Below are 15,738 nucleotides of genomic sequence, written 5' to 3'. Positions count from 1 at the left end.
TTGCCATACCTGACCCTTATAGTAATATCCCAGTGCATTCTTTCTAATAGCACTAATCCTGATCAATTCCCATCCTGGCCATATCCTTCCACATCTCCCCACTGTTTACCATGTTGAAAGCAGAGGTGAGGTCCATAAACGCAAGGTGAAAGGAGCCTCTTCTAGCCTTTATATAGTTCTCTTAGGTCAGCTGTAGGTTACCCCTTGACGAAATTAGTTCTGGACTTTTGACAAACATTGATTATCCTGCAGCCAAACTTCCAATCTGAAAGAGACAATTAGTTATGGATTCCTCATATCAGAATTACTCCAAGGTGTCAGACTGGATCTGGAGAATGTTTCTTCAGCAGTACCCCTGCGTGTCAGTGGGTGGCGTCAGTTGACTCCACGTTCTTCGTTGGCATAGTGGTCGCGGAATGACATTGCAATATCCACTTAGACGCCGCCCCTGCGCACTGACATCAGTTCATTCTATTTCTGCGCCAGCCAGCGTAGATCCGGAGAGAGCGGTCCCTCGAGTCACTTTTTGACTCTCTTTTTTTAAACTTTTTATCGACATCTGTTCGAGTCGTTCGACTCCTAGTGCACACAGGGATGTCCCGTTCTCGAACCAGCTTCAAGGCTTGTGACTCCTGTCACAAGCTGATGTCGGTTACGGACCCGCACCTTGTGTGCCTTTGGTGTTTGGAGTGCGACCACGACCCAAAGTCGCGCTCCGACTGCCGGGCCATGAACCAGAAGTCTTTGCGGGAGAGGTCTCGAACGCTTCTCAAGGCCCGGCAGTCCACTCTACACCATTCGAGGTCCTGGGTGAGAGTGCTGTCGCGGGAACGGTCGCGGAGTCGTCACCACCACTCCCTTTTCAAAGTCTTTGTCTTTGGGTAAATCAAAGCACAAGAAGAAGGCGAAGAAGCACTGTCACTCTTCGCGTTCTCCCCGTCTGTCGGCCGATGCAACGCGGTTAGTGGAAGGTAGTCGTCCGGCTCCGCCTGGGGAGCCTGTTGGGTTGACTCTGGCCTTCCCTCCCTTCCCGGGAGCCGGATCGACCCCTGCCCAACTTCGTAGCTTTTACGAAGCCCTCCATTCCATCTTTGGCAGCCCGACTCTGCCGGGCGCACCTTCGAGCCCTGTGGACTAGGCTGGGGCTCTAGGCCTTCGATGCCGGTGGCTTCGGCTCCGGTGCTGCAGGGCCCCCAGGGATCCAGGCCTGGATCGGTGCAAGTCGACCTTGTGACACCTCCGGCGCTAAATCCAGTGGCGACACCTCTGGCGCCGGTTGTGTCCTCAGCTGACATCGACCCCAGCTCCCCTTCGATGTGGACCAGAGTCGACTCACGTCAGGACCGGCGCCAACCGGTACTTTTGCACCACTGTTCTCCACTGGTGTTCCCTATCGGCCTGAGTGGCTGCCAGAGGAGGGTGAGGAGGACTGGGAGGGGTCTGTGGACCCTTTGGCAGACCAGTTATAGGAACCGGACTGGAGAGAGGAGTTGGGTGAGGCCAGTGGTCTGGACACCTCCCCAGACCTTACATGCTATCTCCCCCTACCGTGGCTACTGAGGAGGGTGCATTGTACGCTGTGGTGTTGCGTAGGGTGGCCGAGGCCCTAAACTGTGAGCTTCCTATGGAGGGGGTCAGGACTAACCTCCTGACCAAGGTGCTACATCTGGCTGCAGCCTCTTCGGAGCCCCTGCTGCCGTTCAATGAGGCCCTTACAGACATCATTTTGGGCACTTGGTCCAAGTCCAACTCAGGGGCTCCTGTGGACAGAAGGATTGCATGCCACAGCCCGGCCCCGGGTGACTCCTTTTCCTCTCCTAATTTCCACCCCAGAGAACTTGGGGTTCCAAGCCTCGACTTCAAGGGCGCATTCCCTACCGCCCCACCTGCTAGGGAATCCAAAAAGCTGGACCGCCTTGGGAAGATGTTTTCTTCCTCCGCTTAGGACTGCAGTCGACGAACACTGCATGTCTATTGGGCCATTACTGCCACTCGGTGTGGGACTTGGTCGCGCAGGTGCTGTCACAGTGCCCAGAGGAGACCCGGACTGTGCTCTCCCGTGCAGTTGCTGATGGGAGAGACATAGCAAAGTTTGCCATACGATGTGGGCTGTACACCGCCGACTCACTAAGCTGGATGATTTCAACATCAGTAGCCCTGAGACGCTACGCCTGGCTGAGGTTCACTGGCTTTTCGGGTGATGTCCAAGCAACAATTTTGGACATGCCCTTTGATTTCCATAGCTGATTTGGTGACAATGCAGAACACACGCTCAAGCGCTTTAAGGACTCCAGGGCTATGGCCAGATCCTTGGGACTCGCTTCCACCTCCCGTCCAGCGCAGCCTGCTTTTCGCCCCTTTCGTGGCTACAGAAGGGTGCCCGCCACGTTCCACCCAGAGCCGCAGGCCTGCGCAAGCTGTCCAGCGTCTGCACAGCCGGGAACATGGCACCACCAGCGCCCCCTCTGCAGCAGCCTCCAAGCCCTCCTTTTCCGACCTTTCAGGGCAACCATTCGCCAGTGGGCTTCCGGATTCGCCATCACCTTCCCCACTGGCTCAGCATCATGTTGAGTTTTGCAGATAGTCCGAAGGAGCTACTCCCTCCTCTTCATGATTACCCTTCCATCCATGCCACCTCAATTCCATCGTATGTCGGAGGATCACTTGACCCTTCTCCAACAGGAAGTTACGGCTCTCTTGGCCAAGGGGGCCATTTAGCGAGTTCCTGCCCCAGAAGTAGGTTGTGGTTTTTATTCCCACTACTTTCTGGTGCCCAAGAAGGACAATGGTCTGTTTCCTATCTTGGATCTCAGGAACATCAACCGCTTCCTCTGGAAAGAGAAGTTAAAAATGTTTGACACTGTCTCAGGTCCTGTCTGCCCTGGAGACTGGATGGTAGCGCTGGACTTGCAGGATGCTTATTTTCACATCCCCGTCCTGCCGGCCCATCCGCGTTACCTACGGTTCACGGTGGGCCCGAGCACTTTCAGCTTACCATGCTCCCCTTTGGCCTTACCAGCGCCCCTCAGTATTCAGAAAAGTGATGGCTGTGGTCGCAGCTCATCTGCGCAGATCAGGGGTTCCAGTAGTCCGCTATCTCGAACAGTGGCTGTTGAAGGCGGGCTCGCCCCAGGCTGTCATCACCCACCTCCATAATAAGGCGCCCTCCTGCATTCGCTGGGGTTCACCAGCCACGTGCTAAAGTCACACCTGATACCCTCTCAGAAGCTCCTTTTCATCGGAGCAGTTCTGGACACAGTACAGTTTCGGGCTTATCCTCCCGAACAGCGAGTCCGGGATATTCGAGCTATGATTCCGATCTTTTAGCCTCTATCACAGGTTTGGTCAGAATGACACTGAGGCTACTTGGCCTTATGGCCTCCTGCTGGTGGACTTTGCCAGTTGGCATATGCAGGCTCTGCATTGGGACCTGAAGTTCCAGTGGGCAGAACATCAGGGGAATCTTCCCTATTGCGTCCATAACTCGGAGGGCACTACACATCAATTACAGTGGTGGCTAACGAGCCAGGATTGAGTCAACAGCATTTCCCTCTCCCTTCCCCAGAGTTCACAGTAGGGACAGATGCATCACTTCTGGGGTGGAGCAGCCACATGGGAGAAGCGGAGATCAGAGGCCTCTGATCTCCGGCTGAGTCCAGGCTCTACATAAACTTTCTGGAGCTTTGGGCGATCCGTATTTCACTGAAGGCATTCCTTCCTTTTGTCAACGGGAGAGTAGTGCAGGTGTTCACAGACAACACCACTTCCATGTGGTACTGCACCAACAGGGCTGGTGGGGTCATGGACCCTATGTAAGGCTCTGTGCGAGGGTAGATGGAGTGAGGAGGTACTTAAATGGGCTACCGCTGAGAGGGAGGCGCTACAGCATGAGGAATGCAGAGGACTGCGGAGAAAGCAAATCTTCTTGGACTGGGCTCATCTGATAGTACAATTTAGATCTGAGATGGGCGAGGAGGCCGATGATTGTTGGTACACACCACATGACTCTACATGAAGTGCTTGATTCCTAACTATACCACCGAGTGCATATGTGTGCCTATTCCCCTTCCCATCTCTTCCTCCTCCTCCTCCCCTCTTTCACCTGCCTTGTCGGGACTCTTGCCCTGGCTGGAAACATTGTGGAACAGGACAGATTAGTTCATAGCGGCCAAGTTATTGGACTGGTTTTGGGGAAGGGACTAATGTGGGAGGGACCAAAAGTTTCTTTAAAAATGTAATGTTGACAATTCATTGGACAGATGTTCGTTTGTATGTACAAGAATCTTCATTGTCTGTTAGAATATGTATATTATAGCGAATGATTTCTAGTTAAATAGGTCACTGTACTAAAACAATTATCTGATGTATAAACATGATCTAAAATAAATGTGTAATGTAATGCTTGCTTGCAAACCCTGATGCCTAATAAATATTTGAGGAAAAAAAACTTTGAACCCATGATACGCCTGCTAATAAATCATGTCTAACTTCAGGTGCATTATTCTCTTGGAAGACTTTCCATTCAAAAAACAACTTTCAGTTTTCTTCTGAGCTCAGGACATTAAAGTTTGAGGTTTGTTAAGACGCGAGTAAGTGAAGGAGACCAAAGAAACGCTGATGTGACTTTAGCAATTGGGTAAAAAAAACAGATTCACCCAGGAAGTACAGCATACCTTTCTAAATAAATTAGGCAGAAGACTAACCTGCCAGTGTAAGTTTTTCATATTATTTCTGAGTGCGAGTACCCTAAATCCGTGCAATCTGTTTAGTTTAGCCTGCTTGACAACTCATTTGAGTTTCTTCTGTGTTAAAATCATACAGAATTGCTCACACGTTGGATAAAAAAAACGTGCCATAGACACAGACATGCAACATTGATCTAATTTGTAAAGCCTATAATGTATTGTTGGAAATGTTGGAACCAATCAGAGTCCCGTCTTAGGTCAATTATATCTAGAACATCTGTGTCTAGTCAGAGAAACAACTTGGTTCATTTATTATAATTAACTTGTTTAATATTTTAACACATCTCTCAAACGTGCCCCACAATTGGGAAATCAGTTATGGTTAAACCTCTGCTTAAGAAATTCGACAGCTCAGGTAATTTTCATCCAGTGTCTTTGTTACTTTTCCTAGGCAAATTGTTACAAAAGCTGGTCTATAGCCAACTGCAGGGAGTTTGCCAAAAAATAATCAACTTGATTCCTTTCAAGCAATTGTTCTTCCTGCTTTAGAACCAAGGTACTTGTGCTCCACTTTGTGGAGGCTGGCTGATAGTAGTGGCGTTTCATTCTCCATTTATTTCAGCCACCAATGACCACAACATCTGCAAAGCTCTTTGTATCAAGTGTGATTAAAAAAACAGGATCCCCCTACGTAAAGATAGAAAATACTGATTTATTCTTGCTTTCATTTGTTATCCAAGTGCAAATTGTCAAATTCCATGTAGACCTAGCGCTAACTTTTCCAGAGGAATGGCACAACATCATTGGTGTTAGGAGGCAGATCGACTCTGGAGATTTGATATGCTGCTACAGACATCAGTTCACACATTCTTTAAATACTACAAAAGAGTTGGTTTCAAAATTGACCTGTTTAATTAATTTACATTTCATCTCTTTATCCACATTTGTGAGCAACTACTGACTTTTATGTGTTCCTAATGGTTATCACATAATGAATATGCCATGATGTAAAAGGGACTCTTTCCTACAGGTAGGTTTGCTCTCCATAATGGGTATCTTATTTTTTTGGTAAATAACCGGCACCCTCCAAAGTTTCATAAATATATTTTCTCTCATGTAGGCTGAAACAGAATTGAGGGGCTGTGGCTTATGTAGGGTAATGTGGATGTAATAGAATTAATGGCCTTAAATGAGCAGTGACTAATTCTCTGTGTGCCATCTGTTAAGAATTGTTTTTCTTAAAACTGATTGCAAATATTTTCCTTTGTGTTTAATGTTTAAAGATGATTTACAGATGTGTTTGTGGTTATGTTGTGGACCGATTGAAAATATATTAACTGTGAACTATATTGGAAATACTCCGTGTGGAAATCTATAACATTTCCCGATTAACATCTCAGCCACTTTGGTAATTACTGCTGCATTCTGTAAACAGGGTTTGAAACTAATAGTTTCATTTATACTGGCCATCTCAGCAGTTATCAACCTAGAGTTCCTAATATTGGGGAGTTTCCCATTAATTGCAAGAGAAGGTGGTGAGCTGGATGTAAGGATATGAGCACGTCACTCAATTCAATAAATCTGGTATGTTAGTCAAATTCCTCTGATTAACAAAGGTTCATCTACTCTCCTTGCTCATCCTCCTACTGGGATGTATGGTGACACAATCTATTTACAGGGCTCTGTTGAGGATATGTTTGGGCCTCATGATGTTCGCGTCAGGTTTGTTGATCAAAATGTAAGTCTACAAATTCAGAAGAAGGTGTTAATTGGGAATATGTGTGGCAAGTTTATTATAGTGAGTAATATCTGCCTTTTTGGCTCCTTTCCCATATTCTTTCTAATATATGTGTGCCATTTAAGAGTTACATGGTTCAGTTTCTCTAATTACTTTGTTCTTCTGAACATCGACCATCCCCCTACCACATGTTTCCTCATTTTTGTATTCTTTTAGTTTCAGCACGTGCCATTGTATTTGGAATGGGCTCCTATGGGGATCTTTTCTACAGCATCTTCCAAGAAGGCGGCTCAGGTGGAAGAAGAAGAAAAAACAAATTTTCCAACTGGTAAGAGAGTGAACAGGAAGATGGACATCTGAAATGTGGGAAAGAATTAGGATGAAGCGAAGTGTGAGGGATAGGAACAAACGTGCATTTTCTTGAGTTACAGACTTCATTGAGCACTAATGCAAAAGACAGTGAAGAGTTATAGAACTCAAGTACAATTTTTAGTTTTGAATGGAGGGTGGGCTTCAAGGAAACTGTTCCTGTGGGACTTTGTTTTGTTTGCTGGATAGTGGAGGAGTTCTAATGAACTGAAGAATGTGCATTTGTGTTAAACAGGAGACTAATGTCTCTGATGAAGAACTGGAGAAGGAGCAGCCCTTTTAAAGGGTGTTTGATTGGAGGGAGGGACAGAGGAAAGGTGCCTGACTTGTTGAGGAGTGAATAGTGTGCAGCATTATGAGAAAGAATTGTTTAATGTTATATTGCGTGGGTAGGAAATGGTGTTGAGAAGAATTGGATGCATACATTTAACTTTTCACTCTAGTGTATTAATCTATCTTTTCAATTACATCTAATTACTTTGTTTCTGTCTTTTGAAGGTTATTCTTCAACAAAGATTCTTTCATTCTTAATTTAAGTAAATAGATTGATCGCTCAGTACAAAAATAGATTTAAAAAATGTTTAAAAGGTAGGCAGTATTTCATCATTGATTAAATTTAACATTAGTATAATACAATGCAAATTTCATAACCATTTGTGATACTACTGCTGTCTTGGTCTGTGCACAGTGTGAATCAGTGGATAAAAATAATAGTCAAATAAATTAAATGGTGCTAGCAAGTCTCAACCGACTTGCGAACGGAACCAGTCTTTAATATGTAAAGTGTAGTGTGAAGTACAATTTTGCTGAAAGTTCTAGAATGTGATAAACCTTTGCTCGGCTAATTTCATTTGGATTATCATACAAGGAGCCCAATGCTCTCTTAAATTTATTTTCTGAAAGGTCGGACTTATTGGTTTATAGGTTTCTTCCTCATCGATTCCTAAATTTATTTGGGGCAAATTTTCTGCAAAGATTTTCAAACTTATTTTGTATGCGTCCATTAGCAGATGTGAGGCACTAATTCTCCCCAGGGCTCATATTTAACTGAATGTCTTGTGGTCAAACTGCAGCAAGCTTTATCCTTCTTTCTGTAGATTCTGATAATATTATGGAAGCGGAAACAATTCCTGCACAGGTCACTGCAAAGGAAAAAGAGGAGGAGGATGATGATGAAGAGGAGGAGGAGGAGGATGAGAGTATTCCAGGTTGTACATTGTTCATCAAAAACCTGAATTTCACAACCACAGAGGAGACACTACAGAAGGTAATGGTGTTGGGAGCTTCTTAAGCTTTGTTTCCAAAGCAATCTTTTTTTTCTAAATGATCTATGTCTGTTTATTGGCCAATGCTAACAAAAAATACATCTATAAACACCTAGATATGCACAGCCTAGGAGTTGTCAGGCTGCACTAGTACCTATCTGTCATCAGTTGTTCACACTTGAAAACCAGTCAGCATATTTCCTTCCTAACAATCTTTCATTCTCTGCTGCAGCTTTTCCAAATGACCCAATATTCAAGACTTCAGATGGATACATTTAACTGCAGATTCTTAACCTTTGGAATATACTCAGGTGCCAGACGGAGATGTTCCTCAGCAATCAATCAATCAGTGACACTTATAAAGCGCGCTACATACCCGTAGGGTCTCAAGGCGCTGGTAAGGCAATTACCCCAAGCACTGTTACTTGGCTCTGAATGGCTGCTCAGTGACTTCACACTGCCCTGAAAGTGATAGTGTAGACCCGCATTTAAGTGCCACACCTACACAGTTATGTCAGTTCATTTTTTAGGTCTCGCATAGACACGAGAGACAGATGTCTTGTGTCAGTTCATTCATGACCAGTGAGGGAACAGTTTTCCATTTGTCCATAGTCCTGGAAAGCTATATTTTCAGACCAGTGGGTCTTACAAGTTGTGGAGAACTGGTAGAACCTACCCTTCAAGCAGTTTCCTCTAGGTTAGACAGTTTGCAGGATTGTCTTCTCTTTCTACTTGAAGAAGTGGCAGAATTGCTTCAGAAATAAGCTGTGGAGTTGGTGCAAGAGTAGACTATTGGTCAATGATGCAGTTCCTGATGCTTCCTTGTTCCAAAGAAGGACAGTGATCTATGTCTGGTCCTAGACCTCTGTGTCTTGAACCTCTTTCTCTGCAAAGAGAAGATCAAGATGCCCTTGCCCAGCTTCTGTTGGCACTTAATCTCAGAGACTGGATGATATCTCTCGACTAACAGGATGGATGTTTTCATATACTGCTCTAAAGTCCCACAGGAAGTACCTGTGGTTTATAGTGGGCTTGGCCCACTACAAGTTTGTAGTTCCACCCTTTATTCTGATATCAGCACCACAAGTCTTCTCAAAAGAAGATGTTAGTTGTGATAGCCTATCGCAGGAGGTGAGATATCCCAGTTTTTCCCTATCTGGATCCAGGACTCCGGAGGTGATGCTGTCAAACCTACTGTCGGCCACATCCCTCCTTCACAACGTAGACTTGTTAATAATTATGCCCAAATCCGAAATGAAGCCCTCTCAGTGCCTTCTATTCATAGGGGCAATGACATCCATGTGTTGCTCCTACAATTGCAGGAAGGGGCTTGAATTCTAGCCCTGTGTGTCTTTTGCCTGCTAGGTCTGCTGGTTTCTAGAATTTCATGGTCACACATGCCTGCTCGCACGTGGCAGTTTTCTAGTGTTGCCCTTGCAAGCAGCGCTGCCAACATGGGGGTGAACTCATGGCCCCCATTGTGGCTTTGGGGGACACTGCATAGAAACTTGCATTGTGGGGTGTAGATGAGAAACTTTCCAGAGGAAGGCTCTTTCAACCTCCCTCTAGGGGGGACCACAGTGGTGGCAGATGCCTCAATCCTGGAATGGGTCATTCTCTCTAGACATTAGAGGGCAGAGGCCTTTAGTCTCCAGAGGGGCAAAGTCTTCACAAAAACCTACTCGAACTTAGGGCGATTCACCTGGTTACGGAAGGCATTTTTCCTTTCGTTGCAAAGGCAGTTAGTCCAAATCCTAACAGATAATGTGACCACTATGTGGTATTTTGAAAAACGAGGGGGAGTGGTGCCCCTGGCTCTCTGCTAAGAAGCCCTTAGAATCTGGCTGTTGGTGAATCATCTAGTGGGTTTGCTGAACACCTGAGCAGACAATTGGAGTCTGTATTATCTTTCTGACCACGCGTAGAGGCTCCACCTCGAGGTTGTGAAGAGCATCTTCGTTGCCCCAGTATTGGAACTTTCATAGATTCCCATGCTTTTGTATCATTCCCCGTCGTCGGAATGGGAGTCTCGGTAACAGAAATACCATAGCAGTAGGTACAAAAGAGGAAGAAGAAGGCCTAGGCCTCATTCCCTTTTGTAGCATATCACCCTCTTTTTGTAAAAGAGACCAAACTTAGGCATCAGTCAATCAGAAGAGCCTCACCCCATAGAACCCTCCTGAAGGAACCTCAGAGCCTCAGATTTTCTACCGCACGTTGTGCTTAGGGAGTCTCCATTGAGCTCTGCTCATTTCATCTCTTTCAAAGGTTTTTTCTTCAAGTTTTCTCTTCAGGATTTAGAAAAGAATGGCGGACAAGGAAAAGAAGAAGGCCCTTTTCAAGCCATGTTCCACCTGTGGCAAGAAAAGGTTGTTTGTGGAGGATAAACATAAGGATTGTATCTATTGCCTCTATCCGGATCATAAGGCAGAGGACTGCAAGATCTGCCGCACTTTTTCTACCAAGACCCTCCGAGATCGGGCTGGTAGACTTCTGACCTGGCTTCAGAAACAGAAGGAGAGAAAACATGGAGGTTCCAGTGACAGTGAGGATTCATCGTCAGCTGTGTCATCTAGAAGGTCAGTCAAGAGGGGTAGGGGTTCTGTGGACCGTCCTTCTAAGGCCTCAAAAAAGACCCCCAGAGAGTCTGAGAGCCTCGGTCCAGGCGAATCTTCTCACCATAGTGAAAAGGAGAGGGTAGGACCTTCTACGCCTTCTAAGGGTTTGAAGATTGATCCAGCCTTCAAGAAACCCTCTTCTCAATTTTCTGACAGAAGTTCAAAGTCATCGACGATGAAGGCGTCGACGACGGAGGTTCCGTCGACGAGGAAATTGAAGCCAAAGTTAGATTTGGTTCCGTCGACGGAACATTTGACGACGAACGAATCGGCGTCGAGAAAGGAAGCGTCGACGACCGTTCCAACAGTGTCGACGGGAGGGTCACTGACGATGGCATTGTCGACGAAGGCGTCGACGACTACAGCGACGTCGACAGCAAAGTCATCGACGAGGGTGACGGCGTGGACGACGATGACTACGCCGTCGTCGACGAGAGCCTCGACGATGACAACTTTAACAACGACGATCGCTGGAGCGTCGACGATTTATTCATCGACGCCTATCTCGTCGACGAGTGAACAGGGGTCCACGAGACATGTTCCGTCGACGGAACCGTCGACCAATTTGGCATCAGAAAAAAGGATCACTGTTTCTGTCACAAGGATTACGCCGGAGATGACATCTCCTAGGAGAGTAACCCCCTTGCCACCAGCTCTGCTATTTGATGAAGAAGAGTCAGAGGAGGATGATCAATATGGCTACGCTAATAGTCCCTCTCAGCTTCTGGTCAAATGTCAGGAGACGGACTCTGAAGGAGGATATGACCAGGAAAGTGGTTATCATCACCGAGCTGGCCAATCACAGCATTATTCAGGTCAAGACATGGTTACGGTGCCGTCCTCTTTCCTACAGGACCTGCATAAGATGCAGCAATACTATAAATCTAAGGCTACAAGGCCGGTTCCGGCTCCAGTAGCGCCAGCAGCTCCTGTCTCGGCGGCTGCTCCTGAATTACCAGCTCGGGCATCCCTTCAGCCACGGGCAACTATTTCACAAGAGCCTTCCACGCCTGCGGGCGGCCATGAGGATTCCTCGGAGGAGGATCATGATTCGGATCATGATACGAATCAAGATACTGAATGGGATGACTACATGATTCTGGACCCTTCATCCCCATGTCCGGATCCGGTGGATTCTCCGCCAGCATATTTAGGGGGTTTTCATCAGCTGATGGAAAGACGGCTGGCAGGTTCAAGTTGGCTATGCCTGCGGTGGCCACGGAGTGTTTCTTGTATGACTTCAAGGAACCTTATCGGAAGACGACAAGGTCCATACCTATAGTGCAACATCTGTGGGAGGAAGGGATTAAGGCTATGAAAAATCCAGCAACAGTGGTCCCGGTGCTACCGTGCCTTGATAAGAAATACAAAGCACCTGACGATGGGCCTGCTGCCTTAACGGGCCATCCAAGACCGGACTCAGTTATCTCGCAAGCGGCGCAGAGGAAATCCTGCAACTCCTCTGCTCCCTTGACAACTCCTCCGGACAAGGAAGGACGGTGATTGGACAATGCTGGGAAGAGATTCTCGTCGATGGCGAGTCTTCTGGTGCGAGCTGCCAATGCCCTGGCTATATTGGGCAGATATGACCGCCAGCTTTGGTGTGATGTTGCTCCGTTCCTGGATCAGCTTCCTCCAGAATCGAAATGAGATGCAATAAAGATCTTTCAAGTCGGGGAGGCGACCTCGATGGAGATCATTGACTGTGCCATGGATATTGCCACTACGGCGTTTCGTTCGTTGGCTGGGGCTGTTGTCCTCCGTCGCGAAGGGTGGCTGAAGGCGACCTGGTTTCGACCTAAGATACAGAATAAGGTCCTAGATCTTCCCTTTGATGGGGAAGCAATATTTGGAAAGCTAATTGACGACACTCTCCAAGACATCAAAAAAGACACGGAGACCGCCAGATCTTTGGGTACGCTTCAGTACAGCAAAACTCCTTTTAAAGGATCCAGAGGCAGAGGTACGAACTACAGGGGATCGTATCAGCAACAGCGATATTCATCCTATGGCTCAGGATCCCAGCAATACCGCCAGCCTTATCAACAAAGGCAGGGCCAATCCTCCAACTACTCCAGGCCTTACAACAAGGGGAAACAGGCTCAGCGGGGACGTGATACATCCAAGCGACAATAGCGGCCTCCTGACTCTTCCTACTGTTCCCTCCTCCAAGAAGTCATCAGTTGGAGGCAGGGTAACTGTTGTGGGTAAAAGAAGTCCAGAAGTCAGGAATATATTCAAGTTGCTTTATTCAAGATAGTTACAAGTCCAGATGTTAAGATGGTAATGAGGACCCCACCAGGAGTGACCTCCCTGTCACTCAGCCTGCCTGCACCAACTGCCAGTAAACTACAGGCAAAGCCCCCAACATTCTATGATGTCTCCAGGTATTCTCACAGTGACATCATGTGAGCCACAGGGAGACAAAGATCCCATACAACATATCTCCTTTCTTTAGGGAAGTAACAAAAGATAAATAAGAGAAAGCAACACCAACATAAACGAACGGAAATCAACGTCAAAGTAGAGCATGCACAGTCAAAACATAACTTCCATATGACGAAAGAAAGTAATAACATACATACTCAAATCATTTGAACATAGGCAAATAGATGACACGTACACCATCCCCATTCCTCATAAAGGGAGGCAAAAAAAAAATAAGCGTAACACATGTGTAGCACAAGAAAACCTGACGTCTCGAGGCTCCCTAATGCAACATAGATCCCCCTTATACAACATAGATCCAATTAACGACAAAGATAACAGGAGCCGCAGAGTTAACAGCGAACCAGCACTGAAGAACTACAAACAGATTGAATCATCACAAGAAGGAAGAAACATGCATACGCTGATCCCACAAGAATACAATACCAAGGGATACACTCACCCTTCTAGGGATACACTCACCCTAATACTTAAATAATCAAATGAACTGGGACACACTCACTAGTGCACATTACAGGATATCCCTCACCCAAATACTCAAATGATGCAAATGAACTGGGACACACATAGGTGCACATTACAGGATTTACCTCACCCAAATATTTAAATAATCAATAATGAACTGGGACACACTCTCACGTGCACATTACAGGTTCTGAGCTGGGATGGAGCAGTGAGATAAATAACGGTGATGGATCAAGCCCTGATCTTTGGACTGGGTAAGAGTGGTCTGTTTAACTCAGACACTCTGTTCATCACCACCCCCTTTTTGTAATTCATTACAGGATTTACCTCACCCAAATATTTAAATAATCAATAATGAACTGGGACACACTCTCACGTGCACATTACAGGATTTTCCTTACACAAATACTCAAATAATGCAAATGAACTGGGACACACATAAGTGCACATTACAGGATTAACCCCACCCAAATATTTAAATAATCAATAATAAAAACACACTCTCACGTGCATATTACTCCAGTAATACAGGCTAGTACAGAAACTAGTGTAACATGTCAACAACTCATGTGCACTTATTTAAAATGCACGAATATCAACACTTGAATAAAATACAAGTAAAAATAATGTAATGTAATACCGAATCATGCCAAAAGATGGCAAACTCAACCTACTTTAAATAATATGTAAACTCTGCTAAAAGTTAAATACCATGACCCCACATTGAACCGATCATTTCTTAATAGCTAAACAAAGAGATAGCATAAATAAGAAACTGGAAGTCCAAGCCAAAATAAAACATCATATAAACAAAAGAATATATTAAAATAATAAAACGTAGTCTCCGTAGTCTGGGTCAATGGAAGATTGAGGCAATAGTATATATTATTGAATCATGATGGAAAAGTCTTGAAGGGTGACATCGTGTTTGTTAAGTTAAATTTAATATTGCGAGTAGATGGAAGAACCAGTAGAAGATGAATGCTCACCTCACAGCAAGGATACTTATCACTACAATCACCAAATACTACTCCGAGATCGTGCCGAAGAACATGAAGAAAATGAAAATCTTGCAGCAGCAGCATAATGTCCGTCTGTGTACAAGTGAGGTATTCAAGTGACGTGGTAGGCATGGACGCAGGCGCCGGATGGCTAGACGAGAATGCGTGCACCAAAGCGTCTATAGCAGGAGTAGGCAGACGTAGGCGACGTTTTGAGAAGTATTAAGAATTTACAGCGTGCAAGCATGATAAAGATGTAAAGAAACTGGAACTTTTGAAACTGAAAACGAAGAATCTGGGTATTTTAAATGAAAGAAGATTATCTCTGATGAAACGGAAAACAAGAGAACAAGAGATCAACCCTGGTAAGTCCCACCAGTGTCTCTTTCGAACGGACAGCCTACCAACCCAGGGTGTTGATCTGAATGAACTTATTGTGACAGATAGCGTGACTCTGTGAGGAGCAAGTCAAACGGTGGAATACGGTGTTTCAAATCTTTTAACTGTGAAGCTTCCTGTCTTCAAGCATGCGGTAGAAGTGATCGCCTATCTATATTCAAACAGCGATGTACTGTGTTTGGCAGTGTGATGAATAAGCGTCAATAGAAGAGATCGCCTATTCGTGTTCAGGTATAAGTGTGGTGAACAAGCGCCATCTGGTGGATCTTTCTGTGCACTTTGTTTGGTATGACACGAAGGTTTCTTTCTACATTTTTATGAACACCGTTGTTGATGAGGTGTTGTGGACTCCATCAATATTTTCGGTGTCAGACAGTTCGTCGAAATGCTGCCATTAAAACTGGTCATCAAAGTTGAGTGTTCTCAAACAGATGTAAAGCACATATTTTTTTATTTTTTAAAAAGGAAAGCTCATGCAGCGTTTCAAATTGGTGTACGAGAGTGTTACTGCCTGATAAAGATCTCGGTCTAATGCCGGCGCAGCCCTCACGTCTGGGAATAGTGCGTTTTTTAAAATATATTGGAAAAGGGACCGTCATCTGCACTTAGTGTGTGTACTGTGGGAGTATTCCGAGTCATGTTTAAATTTACTCGGATTTCACTGCGCAATATGATGTGAAAATGCTTAACTGTCACCTTGAGTTTAAAAAAAAGAGAAGTGCGCGAGGAGCGCCTGAAGCCTACCTTCCT

At 45.6% G+C, this 15,738-nt stretch overlaps 1 protein-coding gene across 1 annotated transcript in view; it reads left to right on the top strand.

Moving 5' to 3' along the window:
• RBM19 (RNA binding motif protein 19) overlaps window positions 1-15,738 on the top strand; it is a 543,939-nt gene that overhangs the window by 207,535 nt on the left and 320,666 nt on the right. Inside the window, exons 16-17 of the mRNA XM_086943257.1 lie at window positions 6,640-6,751; window positions 7,890-8,059. Of these exons, the coding sequence (XP_086799383.1) occupies window positions 6,640-6,751; window positions 7,890-8,059 (282 nt within the window). The remainder of the gene's footprint in view (window positions 1-6,639; window positions 6,752-7,889; window positions 8,060-15,738) is intronic.

The sequence above is a fragment of the Lissotriton vulgaris genome, chromosome 11 (assembly GCF_964263255.1).
Source record: "Lissotriton vulgaris chromosome 11, aLisVul1.2, whole genome shotgun sequence".
NCBI lineage: Eukaryota > Metazoa > Chordata > Amphibia > Caudata > Salamandridae > Lissotriton > Lissotriton vulgaris.
This window is presented reverse-complemented; position numbering and strand designations above follow the sequence as displayed.